The sequence below is a fragment of the Sturnira hondurensis genome, unplaced genomic scaffold (assembly GCF_014824575.4).
Source record: "Sturnira hondurensis isolate 20B ecotype Veracruz unplaced genomic scaffold, ASM1482457v3 Scaffold0007187, whole genome shotgun sequence".
Taxonomy (NCBI): domain Eukaryota; kingdom Metazoa; phylum Chordata; class Mammalia; order Chiroptera; family Phyllostomidae; genus Sturnira; species Sturnira hondurensis.
In genome coordinates this window covers 152224-173072 of record NW_028079818.1, presented here as the reverse complement: position 1 = coordinate 173072, position 20849 = coordinate 152224, and the positions used below count along the sequence as shown (strand labels likewise).

Sequence of the window (20849 nt, the reverse complement as noted above, 5' to 3'; positions counted from 1 at the left end):
GGTAATGTAATTATGATGTGCCTTCGTGTGTTCCTCTTTGTGCCTAACTTCTTTGGGACTCTCTGGGCTTCCTGGACTTCCTAGAAGTCTATTTCCTTTGCCAGACTGGGGAAGTTCTCCCTTATTTGTTCAAATATGTTTTCCACTTGTTTCTCTTCCTTTTCCCCTTCTGGGACCCCTATAATTTGGATGTTGGAATGTTCAAAGACGTCCTGGAGGTTCCTAAGCTTATCTTTTTTTTTTTTTTTTGGAATTCTTGTTTCTTCATTCTTTTCTGTTTGGTTGTTTTTTCTTCCTTCTGGTCCACTCCACTGATTTGAGTCCCAGTTTCCTTTCCATCACTATAGGTTTCCTGTGCATTTCCCTTCATTTCAATTAGTTTAGCCTTCATTTGTTCCTCTAATTTGTGACTAAAATGAACCCATTCTGTGAGAATCCTGATTACCAGTGTTTTGAACTGTGTATCTGATAGGTTGGCTATCTCTTCGTTGCTAAGTTGTATTTTTTCTAGGGCTTTGAACTGTTCTTTCATTTCGACCATATTTTTGTCTTGACGCGCCTGTTATGTAGTGAGGGGAGGAGCCTTAGGTGTTCACCAGGGCGGAGCCACCCAAGTTGCTGGGTTGTGATGCTGTATGTTGGGCAGGGGTCCGAGAGGGAGCAATGGCGCTTGCTACGCTCTCTGCCATATTTCATTCCCTTCTGCCGCTTCCCGCAAGCAAATTGGGCCCTTCTGGTGCTGATTCCCATGTGGGTGGGTTTGTGTATTTCTAGGACCCTGTGAGTCTCTCCAACCAACTCTTCTGTGAGCTGGAAGTTTCTCCCAACACCTCGACCCCCCACAGGTGTTTTCAATCAGTGTTTTGAGGCTTTGTTTCCTGGACCTGGGGCCCTGGACTGTGAGGTCAGTCTTGCTCCCCAGTTTCCCTTGGTTTATATGTGTGCAAATGTGGTACTACTTGGTCCACCAGCCACCTTGTGTGCCCTGCCCCTGCACAACCTGCCACCTGGCTGGGTCTTCCAGCTGCCACCTACATGCCTGGGGTCCACCAGCTGCTGCCTTGTGCACCCAGGGTCTGCCATCCACCCTACTGCGAGCCATTTCCTTCCTGGCTACCCTCCTGCTGGTCTGGATGAATGTGTCTATTTTAACTTCTTGGTTGTTAGACTTCCGTACAGTTCAATTTTCTGTCAGTACTAGTTGTTTTTTGTTTGTAAGTTGTTGTTGTCCTTATTTTGGTTATACAAGGAGGCACAATGTGTCTATCTACGCCCTCATCTTGGCCAGAAGTCCTAATGTTCGTCTTGTAGGATGTGTGGAGTGACAAGACACTGAATCCTGGGAGCATTGGTCTTAGGTTTCTCTTTTAAAATATTTTATTTATTTATTTTTAGAGAAAGGGGAAGAGAGGATGAAAAAATGTGAGAGAAACATTGATTGGTTGCCTGTCACATGACCTCAGCTGAGGACCTGGCCCACAACCCAGGAATGTTCCTTGACGGCGAAGTAAACCAGCAACCTTTTAGTTCGTAGGTTAGCATTCACTGAACCACACCAGCCAGGGCAGTCCTAGGTTTCTTACCATCTTTGTTGAGGGGCTTTCTTACAATACATTGGTAGACATCATATTTTGAGAGTTTAAAAAGTTTGTGGATTCTGCTAGCTCTTTCGAGCCCCAGGTGATATTGCAAAGTAGTATTTATGAGACTAGAAATATCTTCCCCCCTCTTTTCTATAGTGCTGAAGTTTGAGAACACTGAGATTGGCATTCACACTGCAACTCTGAACAGATCTGAGCTTTCTCTCTCTAGTCCTCCTTGATCTATAACAGGAATGCCCCTTAGCAGCAGATGGATACAGCCAGGGGTCAAGATATCCTGCTTCATGGGGAAAACTTGTTTGTCATTCCCATCACTGATTAGAACCATATAACCCTTCCGTTCTTCACCCAAAGCATCAGCAACTTCTGTGGCCATATACTTCTCATAAAAGGTATGAAGTTTGCATCATAGTCCACTTCAATAAGTTTCTTGCAGCCATTGGCTGGAAAAGAGATGTTCAGCTTCATCCTGAAGCAGCAGACGACCTCCAAGACTCCATGAAAAAGGGCATAACCTTCTTTTTAATGGAAGAATTTGTGATTTAAGAATATACTGATACCTCAACATCAATATGAATTCTTCATTAACCAAAGTAATGGGTAATAGGGAGAAATCACAGCACCAGTATCAATTTCATTTTCCATTGAATATTCTATCAGAAGTACTACTAATAAAATCACATGATTAAAAAAATAGCTTCTCTTTAGTTCAGGCCTTGTGAAGAAAGTATTAATAAACACACAAAGAGTAAGCAGTTCACCAGAAAAAAAGATAGATCCTGGATAATATTAAAATGGAAAAAATCAGTTCTTAAGTAATTGAAATGGACTATATTTGTGTGATGAAACATCCAAATATAATTAATGTATATTGAAGCATTATTTTTAATGCATATTAAAATAATGGGGGTGGATAGGAGTTATTGATTTGTAACTTTAAAAGATATGAAAATTTGGGGAAAAATTTATGTTGTCATTTTTTAACTTATAGAAAGAAAGTATTTTGAGAATATTGTACATGCTTTGACAAACAAAAGACTAAGCTATATTTAAAGTAAAGCTCCGACCTAGTAATACTTACCAAGTGAATTAATAAAATGTTTAATTTTTCCATTCAAAAAGCTATAGGTGTGAGAGTATTTTATTATTTTTTAAAGTAGTCATTCAAAATAGCAGGAGAAAGATGGAAAGGAAGAAATGAGTACATCTTTGGAATTTTTTGGCCTTTATGAAATAACTGCACCACTAATTAATTATACCCCCAAGAGGTGCTGTGATTTTAAATATAGTTCAGTAGGTTAATTGTTATTTAAAAGTTTAAATAAAAATCATCATTGTGGTACTGGGAAAAGAAATTTAATCAAAATGAATTAATTTTCCTCACTGGAGTCAATTAAAAAGTTCAAAGATATTTACCTACTGGGGAAAAACATTATAAGACTATAGTAAAATGGTAAGAAGATGAGATTAAGATAGTAGCCTTAAACTGTGACAAAACTAGCAATGTCATATTGAATGTTGTTTTAACATGTTCGAAACTAAGCAGATTCCAACCCCCCACAAACTTTTTAGTTTGCTCTCACTTCCAGCATCCTTCAGATCAGAAGAATTTCTCCCATTTACATGTAGCTTGGAAATGCTTTAAATTACAGTTTGGGGTTTTGTGAAAAGAACAAGTAGCCTAATTATGTATATTTATTTAAGTACTCCACTAACATTACTCTTATTTAAAATGATAGGAACTCATATGAAGTGACAAAGCATTGATAAAGACTAGTCAAATTTCTTAATCTCTCTGTTCCAGAGCTTATCTCTCAAATGAGGATAGAACTGTTGTCAGAATTAAATAAATCATACAACATACTTGGCATATAGCTAGTGTTCAACAAAGATCAGTTTTTATCATTATTGTACAATAAATGGTTACTCACTCTTTTGTTGAGACAAATAACAGGCCACAGGCTGCAACCCAGTGTGCAACAACAGCAGAGACAGCCACATAGCAGCCATTTCACATTGATTGGGAGAGCCTTTTTCAAACACGCATTCACACGGCCAATGCTGGTCTTAAACTCTTCCGGGGCAACCTATAACAAAGGTACAATCTTAAAAGGTTGTGGGAAACTTTCCACTATTTATATCTAAACCTAAAGAAAATGTTTGTCTTATTACAAATATTTTAAGGAATTACAGGTTCAAATATATTTCTTCTCTACCTTCCCCAATAAATATATATTACATACTCCTCCTGGATGACATGAGAAAGCAAAAACAATACAATTTCATGTTTACAGAATTTATTCTGATGTTCGAAAACAATCTTCTGAAATTACCAACAATAAAATGACAACAATAAAATCGGTGGTAAAGGATACTCATCAAGCAGTTTTCTTACCAAATATTCTCAATATTAAGGCAATATTATTTACAGTTTCCAATCACTCTGACTAGCAATTGAGTAAGAGCATAACCTATATACTACCAGAGGAAATGGAATTAAAATTAGACTCAGCAATATTCTTGGATAAAGATTAAAAAGACAACTCTCAAACCTTTTCACCCTGGCAAATTTGCAACATAATAATTTTAACACTTCACATTATTTCCATTGTTTGTAGGTAAAAGCTACACTAATAAAAGTCTGAGGTGATTACATGCAAGGACTGTCCTAAGACATAGCTGGGTTACTCTCGGTCAGCCAGTCAGAGGAAAGGACCCACCAAAGAATGATCCAAACCCAATTACAACCAGAGAGCCAACAAAAACAGCAGTCACTGTATATAGGGCACCCCAAGAGCATCATGATCAGGAGATCAAGGAGACTGCACCACTGTATCATACAGGTTTCCTACTATGGAAGTCTACACCGTGAAAACAGGGCGTTAAAGCAAATCAATCTAACACACAGAAACAAATAAGAGTCCCCCCCTAAAATGGGGAGACAAAGAAAGAATTCTCAATAGAAAGGAAAGGAGGAGTCTCCAGAAAGAGTGCTAAATGAAATAGAGGCAAGTAAGCTACAAAACACTGAGTACAAAATAATGGTTATAAGGAAGTTTAATGAGCTCAGTGAGAATTACAAAGAACTCCAGGAAAGCTACAAAGAGCTTACTGTGAACTATACCAGCATGCAAAGGGGCATAGAAACTCTCAACAAGAGCCAGGAGGAAATGAAGAATACAATTTCTTAATTGAAGAACACAGTAGAAGGAATTAAGAGCAGGCTAGATGAAGCAGAGGACTGAATCAGTGAGCTGCAGGACAAGGTCCAAAAAAAATTCACAGAGCAACAAAATGAAAAAAAAAAGAATGAAAGCGGTTTAAGAGAGATGCAGGACAACATAAAACACAATAATATCCATATCACAGGAATAACAGAAGGAGAAGAAGAGGAAGGGATAGGAAACCTATTTGAAAAAGTAATCACAGAAAACTTCCATAATGTGATGAGAGAAAAAGTCACGCAAGCCCAGGAAGCACAGAGGATCCCAATCAAGATGAATCTGAAGAAGCCATGTCATATTAAGACATGTCATAATTCAAATGGCAAAATTTAAGACTAAGAGAGAATATTAAAGGCAACAAGGGAGAAAGAGTCAGTAACATACAAGGGAGACCCAATTAGGCTATCAGCTGATTATTCACCAGAAACACTACAAGCCAGAATGGAATGGCAATAAATATTCCAAGTAATAAGTAAAGGCCTGCAACCAAGACTACTCTACCTAGCAAGACTCTCATTTAAAATGGAAGGCAATAAAAAAGGAGCTCTCCAGATTGAAAAAAAAAGACTAAAAGAACACACAGCCTCCAAACCACATTGCAAGACAGGCACAAGGAATGGTTTTAAAAAAGATGAAAACAGAGAGAGGGAGAGGAATGCAAGAACAAAGGGAAAATGGCAATGAATAAGTATCTAACAATAATAACCTTAAATGTAAATGGATTGAGCGCTCCAATCAAAAGACACAGTTGAATGGATAAGAAAACATGACCTGCTATATGCTGTCTACAAGAGAATGACCTCAAAATAAAAAACCTACAAGACTGAAAGTGAAGTGATGGAAAAAAATATTCCAAACAAACAGTCCTGAAAAAAAAAGGTGGGGTAGCAATATTTATATCAGACAAAATAGACTTCAAAACAAAGGCCATAAAAAGAGACAAAGGATGACACTACATAATGCTCAAGGGAATACTCCATCAAGAAGATATAAACTTTCTAAACATATATGCATCCAACACAGGAGCACCAAAATATATAAGGAAAACTTGGACGACATAAAGAAAGATATTCATAGCAACACACTCATCATAGGGGATTTTAATATCCTATTGTCAACAATGGATAGATCTTCCAAGCAAGGAATCAGCAAGGATATTGTAGCATTGAACAACACTCTAGATCAAATGGACTTACTTGATATATACAGAACATTTCACCCCCCCCAAAATCAAAATGTACATTCTTTTCAAATGCACATGGAATATTTTCAAACATAGACCACATCATAGGACACAAAACAGCCTCAACAAATTCAAGAAAATTGAATTCACATGAAGCATCTTCTAGATGACAATGGCTTGAAACCAGAATCCAACATCAAGGAAAAAACCCAAAACATTAAAATTCATGGAGACCAAATAACATGCTATAACATAATGAACGTGTTAACAATCAGGGAAGAAATCAAAACTTTCTGGAAACAAATGAAAATAAACACACAACAGTTCAAAACCTATGCACACAGTGAAGGAGGTCCTGAGAGGGAAGTTCATAGCATTACAGGCCTACCTAAAAAAGATAGAAGCATTTAAAATAAACAACATAACCTTAAATCTACAAGAACTACAGGAGCAACAACAGAGCGAGTAGAAGGAAGGAAATAACAAAGATCAGAGAAGAATTAAATGACATAGAGACTAAAAGTACAATTCTAAGGATCAATAAATCCAGAATCCAAACAATCAAGGATTCTTTGAAGAGATAAACAAAACTGACAATCCTTTAAGCAGACTCATCAAGAAAAAAGAGAGGGGCCAAATAAATAAAATCAGAAACAAAAGAGGAGAAATTACAACCAATACCACAGAAATACAAAGGATTGTAAGAAATTACTAAGAAAAACTATATGCCAAGAAATTTGTGAACCTGGCCAAAATGGACAAATTTCTAGAAACATATGATCTTCCAAAACTGAATCAAGAAGAAACAGAAAGATTCTTGGGAAGATGGCGGCGGAGTAGGACAAAGGATTTTGCTTCCCCCCACGCACCAGAGAAAAACTGGGCTAATCTTCGGAGGAGCGCAGTGGACAGCCAAAAGGGACCCAGCATATAGGAAGGTAGGACTCCAGAAATTGGAAAGGACTCTGAATGACCAGATGGTGAGGAGAGGAGATGACTGCAGGTCAACAAGATCTGAGGGAAGAGTGAAGAGGCTGCAGGCCCTCCTCCGGGCTGCACCATGGCCTGGGCCAGTCTACTTCGGTCTCTGGGAACCGAGCACTGGCAGCAAGGACCTTGGGAGAGAGCCAGTCATCAGCTCCCTCCCTACATGGCCTGGTGCAGTTTGAAAAACGCCAGGAGACATCTGTTTGCCTGGAGTGTCAGAGAGAAGAGTGGGCATTAAGAAGCAAACCAGAGAGCTTTGATCACCCATTGAGTCAGTCTGTGGTCACCAGCTTGGGAGAATTGAGAGTCTACCATGCGTTCTCCCATAGCACTGGGAAAGGTTCGCACCCAAGCCTGTGAGATCAGGGAAGCCTGGCCGGGAGTGTGCATCCAAACCCCAGGCCAGGACCGTGAAATCTGGGGAAAAATCAGCTCTCAGTGGGATGCTGGGGAGAGGCACCAGTCTGGATCTTGGGAGAGCACTGGGGAGACCGGCTGAGTTCACTGAGAAGGGAGAAAGGCCACACCAATCGCCTCTCAGACTGCTGCAGCTAGTGTGACCAGAAGAAAGGGTTTGACCAGCTGGAAACCAAAAGAGGTTTTTTTTCTTTTTTAAAGAAATGATCTTATACAGAGGATCCAGAGACATTATGAAAAGATGCTCGATATCGCTAGCTATCAGAGAGATGCAAATTAAAACTACAATGAGATACCACTTAACACCAGTCAGAATGGCTATCAGAAAGAAAGAAACAAACAACAAGTCCTGGAGAGGTTGTGGGGAAAAGGGGACTCTGGTTCACTGTTGGTGGGATTGCAGACTGGTACAACCACTATGGAAAATAGTACGGAATTTTCTAAGAAAACGAAAAATGGACATGCCTTTTGACCCAGCAATTCCACTCTTGGGAGTATATCCCAAGAACCCTGAAACACCAATCCAAAAGAACCTATGCACCCCGATGTTCATAGCAGCACAATTCACGATAGCCAAGAGTTGGAAGCAACCTAGATGCCCATCGGTAAATGACTGGATCAAAAAACTATGGTACATTTACACAATGGAATTCTATGCTGCAGAAAGGAAGAAGGAACTACTACCCTTTGCAACATCATGGATGGAATTGGAAAGCATTATGCTGAGCGAAATAAGCCAGGCAGTGAAAGACAAATATCATATGATCTCACCGTTAACAGGAATCTAAACAAACCAAACAAGCAAGCAAAATATGACCAATGACACTCAAATATGGAACAGACTGTCAGGGTCCAGAGGGGAGAGGGGAGAGAATCATAGGGGAAAGGGGAATGGACTCACATGAACAAGTATAAAGGACACATGGACAATAACTAAGGGTGGGGGGCGGAAAGGGGAGGGAGGTGGGGAGCATGGGGTGGGGGGCGGGCAGGGTTGGGAATATAAGACAGAAACCTGTACTTGAACAAGAATTAAATAAAAATTATATTAAAAAAAGAAATGATCTTTTATTATTTTAACTTCATTATTATTTTACCTTTCAATACCTTTACCTTCTTTCATCTTATTTTTTTTATTCCTTCTTCCTTTCTTTCCAAACCTAACAGTTTTTCCTCCATTCTCTGCCCTTTTTTTCTCCTTTCTTTTTGTCCCCCTCCCCCACCAAGTGAGACAAAAGACTTGGAATGGTGAAAAGACCAGAGCTGCACTCAAAGAGGGGGCATCCCAACAGTAGAGACAGAAAGACAAAATTTATTTGCTATAACAGGAAAACTACAAGTTACTACATATTTGTATTTTTTCATTATTTTTACATCTTTTATTTTAATAGTATCTCTGTATTCCTTCTCTTTCTGTATAGTCATCTTTACCTTGGCTGGATATACTGCATCACTTGACAGGTTTCCCCTGTCCCATCAATCATAGTGTATTGCTAATTTACTGTCCTTTACTTCCCCTTGCCCAGTTAGCACAGTATTGAAGGTCCAATACTTCCCAATCTTGGTAAATCATAGATTCTGTCATATGATTGTTGCTCTAACACTACTGTAAATAATAGTTGTTACATACGAGTGTAAATACTACACAACACCCCCCCAGATCTTAGCCCATTTCATTGTTGCCTGAACTATAATACTGTAGTGGTTAACTCTATTCTCTCTCACACTACACCTATTTACCATCCTTTATTCTCACCTTTCCTCAGAATCTGACCTCCCTCAGCCTTGCTCCTTTCTAGATCCAAACCACAAACCTTCCTTCCCCAACAAGAGCCTTATCTTCCTTCTATCCTTTCTAAAAAGTGGCTAGCTGGGTTGAAGATTACAGTAATTGCTGTACAAGTCAGGGGATCACCTATGTCTTCTCTACTGGCTGCTACTGTAAATATCATAGAATACTCTCCTGCTGTCATAAACAAGTTTACCTTCCCCTCCAACTGATCTAAAAAAAAAGCGTAGGTGAAAGCGGTGAACACCAGGATACCCAAAGGAAGAGGAAAACCAAAAACAAAGGAACCATCAACAGATCAGAGGAAGGGGAAGGAGGGAGTGGAAACCACAAAAACCTCAACCCAAGACCTATTGGGAAATACAACTAAACAGCAGAGAAACTACCCAAGGCAAACAACTGAAAAAGAGCAAAAGAGAATCCTCAAAACCCTGTACACACAGAAGAACTAGTTTCAATGCAAACCGCCCTCACCAGCACAGCAAACTAAAATGGGTAGTGGACAGAGGGACCATCAGTTCACTAGCTGGTGGGAAGGACCCACAAAAAAGACTCAGAAACAACAAAAACCCAAAGACAAACTCAGAGCAACCATAAAGGACAGCCCCAAACCAGCAAGCTGGGGACATCAAGGAGACTACACCACTGAATCTCACAGGAATTATACCACAGAAGTTCACACCATAAATCCAAGAAGTCAAAACAAATCAATTTAAGAGCTGAAGCTAACAAGAAGAGTCTCACAAATCATGGGAAGACAAAGAAACAACCTCCCCCAATGAAAGAAAGGGAGGAAGCCTCAAAAAGAATGTTAGATGAAATAGAGGCAAGTCAGATACCAGATATTGAATTCAAAGCACCGGTTATCAGGAAGTTCAAAGAGCTCACAATGAACTACTAGAAACTACAGGGGAGCTACAATGAACTCACCGCAAACTATATTAACATGAAAAAGGAAATAGAAACAATCAGAAAGGGCCAAGAGGAAATGAAGAATACAATTTCTGAACTGAAGAACATAGTGGAAGGAATCAAAAGCAGGATCGATGAAGCAGAAGATAGGATCAGCGAGTTGGAGGACAAAGTAGAAAAGAACTCCCAGAGAGAGCAAGAAAAGGAAAAAGGGATCAGAAAGAATGAAGTAGAATTAAGAGAAATGCAAGACAATATGAAATGTAATAATATCAGAATAATAGGGATACCAGAGCAAAGGATAGAAAACCCATTTGAAAAAGTAATGATGGAAAACTTCCCTAATTTAATGAGAGAAAGTCACACAAATCCAGGAAACACAGAGAGTTCCAATCAAGAGGAAACCAAAGAGGCCCACTTCAACCCACATCATCATTAAAACAGCAAAATTCCAAGAAAAAGAGAGAATCTTAAAGGCAGCAAGGGAGAAAATAGAAGTAACATTCAAGACAGCCCCAATAAGGTTAGCTACTGACTTCTCAATGGAAACGCTCCAAGACAAAAGAGAATGGCAAGAAATATTCCAAGTAATAACAAACAGAGTCCTCCAACCAAGGTTGCTTTATCCAGGAAGCATAGATATCTTCAATCAAGACAGAAAGTCAAATAAAGAGCTTCCAGGACAAAAGAAGTTTAAAAGAATAAACCTCCACCAAACCAGCTCTGCAAGAAATACTGAAAGGTCTGTTTTCAGGAAAGGAAGGAAAAGAGAGAGACAATGAGAAGCACAGGTATAAAAATGAAAATGAATAAGCACCTATCAATAATAACCTTAAACATAATTAGAATAAATGCTCCAATCCAGACGTAAAATAGCTGAATGGATAAGAAAGCATGACCCACACATTTGCTGCCTACAGGAGGCCCACCTGAGGACAAAAGACCTACACAAACTAAAAGTGAGGGGCTGGAAACAAATTTCCCAAGCAAACGGACAGGAAAAAAATCTGGGGCAGCAAGACTCTTATCAGACAAAATAGACTTCAAAAAAGGGCCATAAAAAGAGACTCAGGTCACTTCATAATACTCAAGGGAAGAATGCACCAAGAAGACATACACATTGTAAATATATATGTATCCAACGTAGGAGCACACAAACATATAAAGAAAATCTTAGAGGACTTCAAGAAAGATATAGACAGCAACACAATTATAGTTGGGAATTTCAACACCCCACAGTCAAAAATGGACAGATCTTCCAAACAAAATATCAACAAAGATATTGCAGCATTAAATGACACCCTAGATGAAATGGACTTATCTGATATATATAGAACCCTTCATCCCAAAGAAGCTAAATACACATTCTTTTGAAATGCACATGGAACATACTCAAAGATAGCCCAATGTTAGGACACAAAACAAGCCTCAACAAATACAAGAAAATTGAAATCATCGCAAGCATTTTCTCCGATCACGAGGGACTGAAACTGGAAACCAACTCCAAAAGACCCAAAACAATCAAAGTCATGGAGATTGAATAGCATGCTATTAAACAACGAATGGGTCAAGAATGAAATTAGGGAAGAAATCAAAAAGTTTCTGGAAACAAATGAAAACGAACTCACGACAACCGAAAACTTATAAGACACAGCAAAGGCAGTCCTGAGAGGGAAGTTCATAGCAATACAGGCCTACCTAAAAAAGATAGCAATATTTCAAACAAACAACCTAACCCTACATCTACAAGAACTTGAGAAACAACAACAAAGACAGCCCAGAGCAAGTAGAAGGAAGGAAATAACCAAGATCAGAGCAGAATTAAATGACATAGAGACTAAAAGCACAATTCTAAGGATCAATGAATCCAGGAGCTGGTTTTTTGAAAAGAGAAACAAAAGAGACAAGCCTTTAAGTAGGCTCATCAAGAAAAAAAGGAGAAAGAACTCAAATAAACACAATCAGAAATTAAAGAGGAGAGATTACAGGTGACACAACAGAAACAAAAGGGTTGTAAGAAATTACTATGAAGAACTGTATGCCAAGAAATTTGAAAACTTAGGTGAAATGCACAAATCTCTAGAAAAATACAGTGTACTAAAATCTAATGAAGAAGAAGCAGAAAGCCTGAATAGACCAAAAACAGCAAATGAAATTGAAGCAGTAATCAAAAATCTCCCGAAGCACAAAAGCCCTGGACCAGATGGTATCACAGGAGAATTCTACAAAGCATTTAAGGAAGAGCTAACCCCTAATTTTCACAGGCTATTCCAAAAAATAAAAAAATGATGGAAGACTCCCAAACTCTTTTTATGAAGCCAGCATCAACCTTGTACAGGAAAATGGCGGCGGAGTAGGATGGTGGGACTCCAGTTCTCGTACTCCTGGGAGAAAGTCCTGGCAGATCTACTGAGGAACAGCGTAATCAATTCCCCAACCAACAATTCCCCAGCATTTGTGAAAATAAGAGACCAGAGATAGTGACGGACCAGACAGCTACAGGTTGGTGGGGTCTCAAGGACGTCAGCAACGACGAGGCGGCCGGGCCCAGAGCCCTGGGCTGGCCAGTAAAGACCTCAGAGCTGCTGCTGCCACAGCAGTCGGGTCCCAGAGGCTTCCATCTGCCCCCAGCGACTGGCGTCTGCCACAGAGTACGCATCGGGACCCTGGCACCTGTGAGTAAAGACAAAAGCGGCAGCGGCAGGGCCGAAGGCCCTCGGCCAGCCCGTAATGGCCTCAGAGCCGCCGCTGCTGCCGACTTAGGGGTGTAGAGGCTTCCGTCTGTGGCCAGCGTCGAGGCCATCTGCCACGTAGGACTCATCGGGAGCCTGGCACCCAGTGGAGCCTTGGGCCGGCTGCGGGGTGCTTGGAAGACAGCTGGCTCCCTCCCTCCCCATCTAGGTGGGGCTGGGTGGCCGAGACCTGTCTGCCTAGGTTTGCAGGTAGGGTGGCAAGGACAGGGGGCCATGTTCACTTGAGATCTCTGTTGCCCCCAGCCCGACATCCCGTCAGCCCACCAGCCGGGGAAATTTGAGAGGAGCATTGTCCTAACCGGTCGAGTTGGTGATTCGGCTGGACTAAGAGGCAGGCTTTCTGAAGAAGTTTTTATTGCAAAGTGGACTGAGGTGTTCTCTTGCAAAGGCAGCTTGACTTGCTTCTCACCCAGCCACAGGACTGGGAAGGACCAGTACCAGATCCGGTGGTACCCAGGCAGCCTGTGGGGTGGGCGGGCGCCTGCATTCCAGTTTGGCAGCCTGGCTGGTGCACGGGTGTCCAACTGGGCGTACAACCCAGCCCACAAAGGGGTCCTGCTGAACCCAGAAAAACCAGATTGGAAGGGTTGAAACCAACAAGGGAGGGTTTTTTTCTTCTTTTTTAAAAAATATATTTTATTGATTATTCCATTACAGTTGTTGTTTTATTCCCCCCTCCCCTTCATTCTCCTCCACCTGGCACACCCCCTCCCCCACCATTCCCCTCCTTTAGTTTATGACCACGTGTATCATATATATTTTTTAATTTTATTGTTGCTGTATCTTTCAGTACTTTTCCTCTCCTTTCTTTTTTCCTGTTTTAGTCCTTCTTCCTTTCACCCCAAACTTATTGCTTTTTCCTCACTTCTCCTGCCCTTTTTTTGGTGTTTGTTTGTTTCTTGCTTTCTATACCACTGTAAATACTCCTCAACACATCTCTCAGGTCTGAGGCGACTATACAGGTTCCTGAATTCTATTACTGTAGGGATTAACTGTATTTGCTCACATGCTATGCCTATTTACTATTCCTTACTCTCACCTTACCTCAAAATCTGACCACCCGCAACCTCACTGCTTTCTGGATACAACTCACAAGCCTTCCCTCCCCAACAAGAGACTTATCTTTGGTCTATCCTTTCTTAAAAGTGGCAAATTGGGTTGAAGATTACGCTTAACACTATATATAGCCTAAATATCTTCTATCTCTTCTCTACCGGCTGTGACTGTGAATATCATTAAATACACTCCTGCCGTCATAAACCATTTTACCTCCCCCTCCAACTGATCACACACACACAAAGAAAGGAGTAGGTGGAAGAGGAGAACATCAAGATACCTGCAGGAGACTGCACCACTGAATTTCTACTACACAACAGGTATTCTACCACAGAAGTTCACGCCATAAACCTAGGGAGTCAGAACAGATCAATTTAAGAAGCTGAATCTGACAAGAAGAGTCTCATAAGCAATGGGAAGACAAAGAAACAATGCCCAAATGAAAGAAAAGTTGTAAGTCTCAGAAATAATGTCAGATGAAAGAGAGGCAAGTCAGCTATCAGATATTGAATTCAAAGCACTAGTTATCAGGAAATTCAAATAGCTCACAATGAGCTACCAGAAACCAGAGGGGAGCTACCAGAAACTAGAGGGGAGCTAAAATGAGCTCTCCGCAAACAATATCAACATGAAAAAGGAAATAGAAAATATCAGCAAGGGACAAGAGGAAATGAAGAATACAATTTTGGAACTGAAGAACACAGTAGAAGGAATGAAAAGCAGGATCCATGAGGCAGAAGATCAGATCAGCGAGTTGGAGGGCACAGTAGAAAGAATCTCCCAGAAAGAGCAAGAAAGGGAAAAGAGGCTCAAAAAGAATGAAGATGGACTAAGAGAAATGCAAGATAATATGAAACGTAATAATATCCGAATAATCGAAATACTAGAAGGAGAAGAAGAACAAGGGATAGAAAACCTATTTGAAAGAGTAATGATGGAGAATTTTCCTAATTTGATGAGAGAAAAAGTTACACAAATCCAGGAATCACAGAGAGTCCCATTCAAGAAGAACCCAAAGAGGCCCACTTCAAGACACATCATCATTAAAATGGCAAAATTCCAAGACAAAAAGAGAATCTTCAAGGCAGCAAGGGAGAAAAAGGAAGTAACATATAAGGGAGCCCCAATAAGGTTAGCTACTGACTTCTCAATGGAAACACTCCAAGCAAGAAGAGAATGGCAAGAACGATTTCAAGTAATGAGAACCAGAGGCCTACAACCAAGGCTACTTTACCCAGCAAAGCTCTCAATCAAGATAGAAGGCCAAATGAAGAGCTTCCAAGACAAAAGAAGTCTAAAAGAATATGCCTCCACCAAACCAGCTCTACAAGAAATACTAAAAGGACTGCTTAAAAAAAAGGAACGAAAAGAGAGTGACAGAGAGGAACTCTGGTACAAAAATGGCAATGAATAAGTACCTATCAATAATAACCATAAATGTAAATGGATTAAATGCTCCAATCAAAAGACATACAATAGCTGAATGGAGAAGAAAGCATGACCCACACATATGCTGCCTACAAGAGACCCACCTCACATCAAAAGACCATCACATACTAAAAGTGAAAGGCTGGAAAGAAATTTTCCAAGCAAATGGACAAGAAAAAAAAGCCGGGGTAGCAATTCTCATATCAGACAAAATAGATTCCAAACAAAGGGCCATAAAGAGAGGCCCAGAAGGTCCCTTCATAATACTCAAGGGAAGAATTCACCAAGAAGACATTAACATTGTAAGTATATATGCACCCAACATAGGGGCACCCCAATATATAAGGAAAATCCTAGAGGACTTCAAGAAAGATATTGACAGCAACACAATTATAGTAGGAGATTTTAATACCCCACTGTCAAAAATGGACAGATCTTCCAAACAAAATATCAACAAAGATATAGCTGCACTAAACAACACGCTAGATGAAATGGACTTGACTGATATATATATATAGAGCCCTTCATCCCAAAGAAGCTGAATACACATTCTTTTCAAATGCACATGGAACATTTTCAAAGATAGACCACATGACAGGACACAAAACGAGCCTCAACAAATTCAAGAAAATTGAAATCATACCAAGCATGTTCTCTCACCACAAGGGACTGAAATTAGAAACCAACCCCACAGGAAAAAACCCTAAACACCCCAAAGCATGGAGACTGAATGGTATGCTATTAAACAACGACTGGGTCAAGATTGAAATTAGGGAAGAAATCAAAAAGTTTCTGGAAACAAATGAAAATGGACTCAAGACAACCCAAAACTTATGGGACATGGCCAAGGCAGTCCTGAGAGGGAAGTTCACAGCAATACAGGCTTACCTAAAGAAAATAGAAACATTTCAAACAAACAACCTAATCTGATGCCTGCAAGAACTCGAGGAACAACAATAAAGACAGCCCAGAGTAAGTAGAATGAAGGAAATAACCAAGATCAGAGCAGAATTAAATGACATAGAGACTAAAAGCACAATTCTAAGGATCAATGAATCCAGGAGTTGGTTTTTTAAAAAGATAAACAAAATAGACAAGCCTTTAAGTGGGCTCATTAAGAAAAGAAGAGAGAGGACCCAAATAAACACAATAAGAAATGAAAGAGATTACAACTGATACCACAGAAACAGAAGGGATTGTAAGAAATTACTATGAAGAAATGTTTGCCAAGAAATTTGAAGACCTAGGTGAAATGGACAAATTTCTCGAAAAATATAATCTTCCAAAACTCAATGAAGAAGAAGTAGAAAGCCTGAACAGACCAATAACAGCTGATGAAATTGAAGCAGTGATCAAAAAACTCCCATCACAGAAAATCCCTGGACCAGATGGTTTCACAGGAGAATTCTACAAAAGTTTTAAGGAAGAGTTATCCCCTATTCTTTACAGACTATTCCAAAAAATCCAAAATGATGGGAAACTCCCAAACTCTTTTTATGAAGCCAGCATCATCCTAATTTCAAAACCAGACAGAGAGACAACAAAGAAAGAAAATTTTAGGCCAGTATCGCTGATGAACATAGTTGCTAAAATCCTCAACAAAATATTGGCAAACCGCATCCAACAATACATTAAAAAGATCATTCACCATGACCAAGTGGGATTCATCCCAGGGATGCAAGGATGGTTCAATATTCACAAATCAGTAAATGTAATGCATCACATAAAGAAAAGCAAAGACAAAAATCACATGATCGTATCAGTAGATGCAGAAAAAGTTTTTGATAAGGTACAACACCCATTCATGATAAAAACATTCAGCAAAGTGGGAACAGAGGAAGCATTCCTCAATGTAATAAAGGCCATATATGAGAGACTTAAAGCCAACATCATATTCAACGGGCAAAAATTAAAAGCTTTTCTGCTAAGATCAGGAAAAAGACAACGTTGTCCACTTTCACCATTTCTATTCAATACAGTATTGGAAGTTTTAGCCACAGTGATGAGAAAAGAAAAGAAAAGAAAAGAAAAGAAAAGAAAAGAAAAGAAAAGAAAAGAAAAGAAAAGAAAAGAAAAGAAAAGAAAAGAAAAGGCATCCAAATCAGAAAGGAGGAAACAAAACTGTCATTGTTTGCATATGACATGATAGTGTACATGGAAAATCCTATAGACTCTACCAAAAAACTGCTCAAACTAATGAATGAATTTGGCAAAACAGCGGGTTACAAAGTCAATATCCAGAAATCAAAGGCATTTTTGTATACTAATAATGAATCAGCTAAAGCAGAAATCAAGAAAAAAATCCCATTCGATATAGCCAAAACAAAAGTAAAATACCTAGGAATAAAGCTAAGCAAGGGGATAAAAGACCTGTATGCAAAAAACTACACAACACTGAAGAAAGAAACCAAGGAAGACATAAACAAATGGAAACATATACCATGTTCATGGATTGGAAGAATTAACATCATCAAAATGTCCATGGTACCCAAAGCAATTTTCAGATTCAATGCAATAGCTGTTAGAATACCAATGACATACTTCACAGACATAGAGCAAACACTTCAAAACTGTATATGGAACCATAAATGACCCCAAATAGCAGCTGCAATTTTGAGAAAGAAGAACAAAGTAGGAGGGATCACAATACCTGACACCAAACTCTATTACAAGGCCACTGTAATCAAAACAGCCTTGTAATGGCATAAAAACAAGCACATAGACCAATGGAACAGAACTGAGAGCCCAGAAATAAACCCAAATCTCTATGACCAATTAATATTTGACAAAGGGGAAAGCAACATAAAATAGACTAATAATAGCCTCTTCAACAAATGGTGTTGGGAGAACTGGACAGCTGCATGCAAAAAAATGAAACTCGAGCACCAACTTACACCATAAACCAAAATTAATTCAAGGTGGATAAAAGACTTAAATATAAGCAGTGTCACCATTAAAATCCTAGCGAACATTGGCAAGAAATCTTATATATTTCATGCAGCAACATTTTTACTGGTATGCCCCTAGGGCAAGGGATATGAAGGAAAGAATTAACAAATGGAATTCATCAAAATTAAAAGCTTTTGCACAAATAAAGAAAACAGTATTAAAATAAAAAGAGAACCAACTGTATAAGAAAACATATTTGCCAATGACACCTCAGACAAGGGTTTAATCTCCAAAATATACAAATAACTTACACGACTCCCCTCCAAGAAGACAGGCAACCCAATTAAAAAGTGGGCAAAGTACTTGAACAGACATTTCTCCAAGGAGGACATACAGAGGATCCAGAGACACATGAAAAGATGGTCGATATCGCTAGCTATCAGAGAGATGCGAATTAAAACCACAATGAGATACCAGTTTATACCGGTCAGAATGGCCATCATAAACAAAGCAACAAACAAATGTTGGAGAGGTTGTGGAGAAGAGGGGACCCTAATCCATTGTTGGTGGGATTGCAGACTGGTACAACCACTTTGGAAAGCAGTATGGAATTCCCTCAGAAAACTAAAAATGGACCTGCCTTTTGACGCAGCAATTCCACTGCTGGGAGTATATCCTAAGAACCCTGAAACACCAATCCAAAAGAACCTATGCACCCCAATGTTCAGAGAAGCACAATCTACAATAGCCAAAGGCTGGAAGCAACCTAGGTTCCTGTCAGTAAATGAATGGATCAAAAAATTATGGTACATATACACAATGGAATTCCATGCAGCAGAAAGAAACGAGCTCATACCCTTTGCAACATCATGGATGGAACTGGAAAGCATTATGCTGAGTGAAATAAGCCAGGTGCTCAAAGACAAATACAATATAATCTCACATTTAACAGGAAGCTAAACAACAAAACAAACAAGCAAGCAAAATAAAAACAGAAACACTGAAATAGAGAACAGGGCGACAGTGACCAGAGTGGAGAATGGAGGGAATTTGAAGAGGAAAAGGTGAAGAATTTAGAGGAACTAGTATAAAGGACACATTGACAACAACTAAGGGGTGTGGAAATGGGAAGGATGTGGGGAGCACTTGGGGGGTGGGCTCAGATGGGAGTAAAAGACTGAAAACTGTAACTAAACAATAATTAAATTAAAAGAATTAAAAAACCCCAAAATATTAGTACAGAACTTAGGGTGAGAGGATGTTCAGGCGTGGGGACTCAAGGTAATGGAAGTTCAGCACCATGTAGGCCATGACTACAGTTTTGATTTTAAGGTTGGGTAGTGGATCAATGATGTTAATAATATCTTAAAAAAAAGGAAAGAAACAGAAAGCGTGCATACTCCAATAACAATTAGTGGAATTAAAGTAGTAATAAAAAAACTCCTAGCACACAAAATCCCTGGATCAGATGGCTTCAGAGGCAAATTTAACCAAATACTTAGGGAAGAGCTAACACCTATCTTTCTCAAACTATTCCAAAAAAAATTCAAGAAGCAGGAAGACTGTTTAACTTTTTTTATGAGGCTAGTATTATCCTAACTCCAAAATCAGGTAAAGACCCAACAAAGAGAGAAAACTACAGGCCAATATCACTGATCAACATAATGCTAAAATTCTCAACAAAATATTAGGAAACCACATGCAGCAAAACATGAAAAAGATCATCCATGACTAAGTGGGATTCATCCCAGGGATTCAAGGATGGTATAATATTCATAAATCAATAGGTATAGTATAGAACACAAAGTAAAAGCAAAATACACATGATCATATCAATAAGTGCTGAAAAGAATTTGATAGAGTATGGCATGCATTTATGATAAAAACACTCAGAAAAGTGGGAGTAGAGGGAGCACACTGCAACACAATAAAGGTCATCTATGAGAAACCTACAGCCAACATCATATCCAATGGGCAAAAAGTAAAACCTTTTCCACTAAGATCAGGAACAAGACAAGGATGTCTGCTTTCATCACTTCTTTTTTAAAAAATTTTTAAAAATATATTTTATTGATTATGAGATTACATTTGTTCTATTCCCCCCTTCATTCCCCTTCACCCCTTCACACGCTCCCCCACCATACCCCCCTTTAGTTTATGACCACGTGCCTCAAGTTCTTTAGATTATACATTTCCCCTACTATTCTTGCCCTCCACCCTGTTTTCTACCTACCGTCTATGCTACTTATTTTTTTATTAAATATATTATTTATTTATTTTTAGAGGAGAAGGGAAGGAGAGAAGGAGAGAAATATCAATATATGGTTGCCTCTCATGAGTCCCCTGCTGGGAACTGGCCAGCAACCCAGGCATGTGCCCTGACTGGGAATCGAACCGCGATCGTATGGTTCACAGGCCCGCGCTCAATCCACTGAGCTACACCAGCCAGGGTATGCTACTTATTTTCTGTACCTTCTTCCTCCTTCTCCTCCTCCCACTCCCCTGTTGCTAACCCTCCATGTGATCTTCATTTCTATGGTTCTGCTCCTGATCTAGCTGTCCTCTTAAGTTTGCTTTTGTTTTAGGTGTGGTTGTTAATAACTGAGTTTG

The 20849-nt window shown here is 39.4% G+C and overlaps 1 protein-coding gene across 1 annotated transcript in view; it reads right to left on the bottom strand.

Moving 5' to 3' along the window:
* CHIC1 (cysteine rich hydrophobic domain 1) overlaps positions 1-20849 on the bottom strand; it is an 89171-nt gene that overhangs the window by 32586 nt on the left and 35736 nt on the right. The window contains exon 3 of the mRNA XM_037051108.1: positions 3533-3688. Within this exon, the coding sequence (XP_036907003.1) occupies positions 3533-3688 (156 nt within the window). The remainder of the gene's footprint in view (positions 1-3532; positions 3689-20849) is intronic.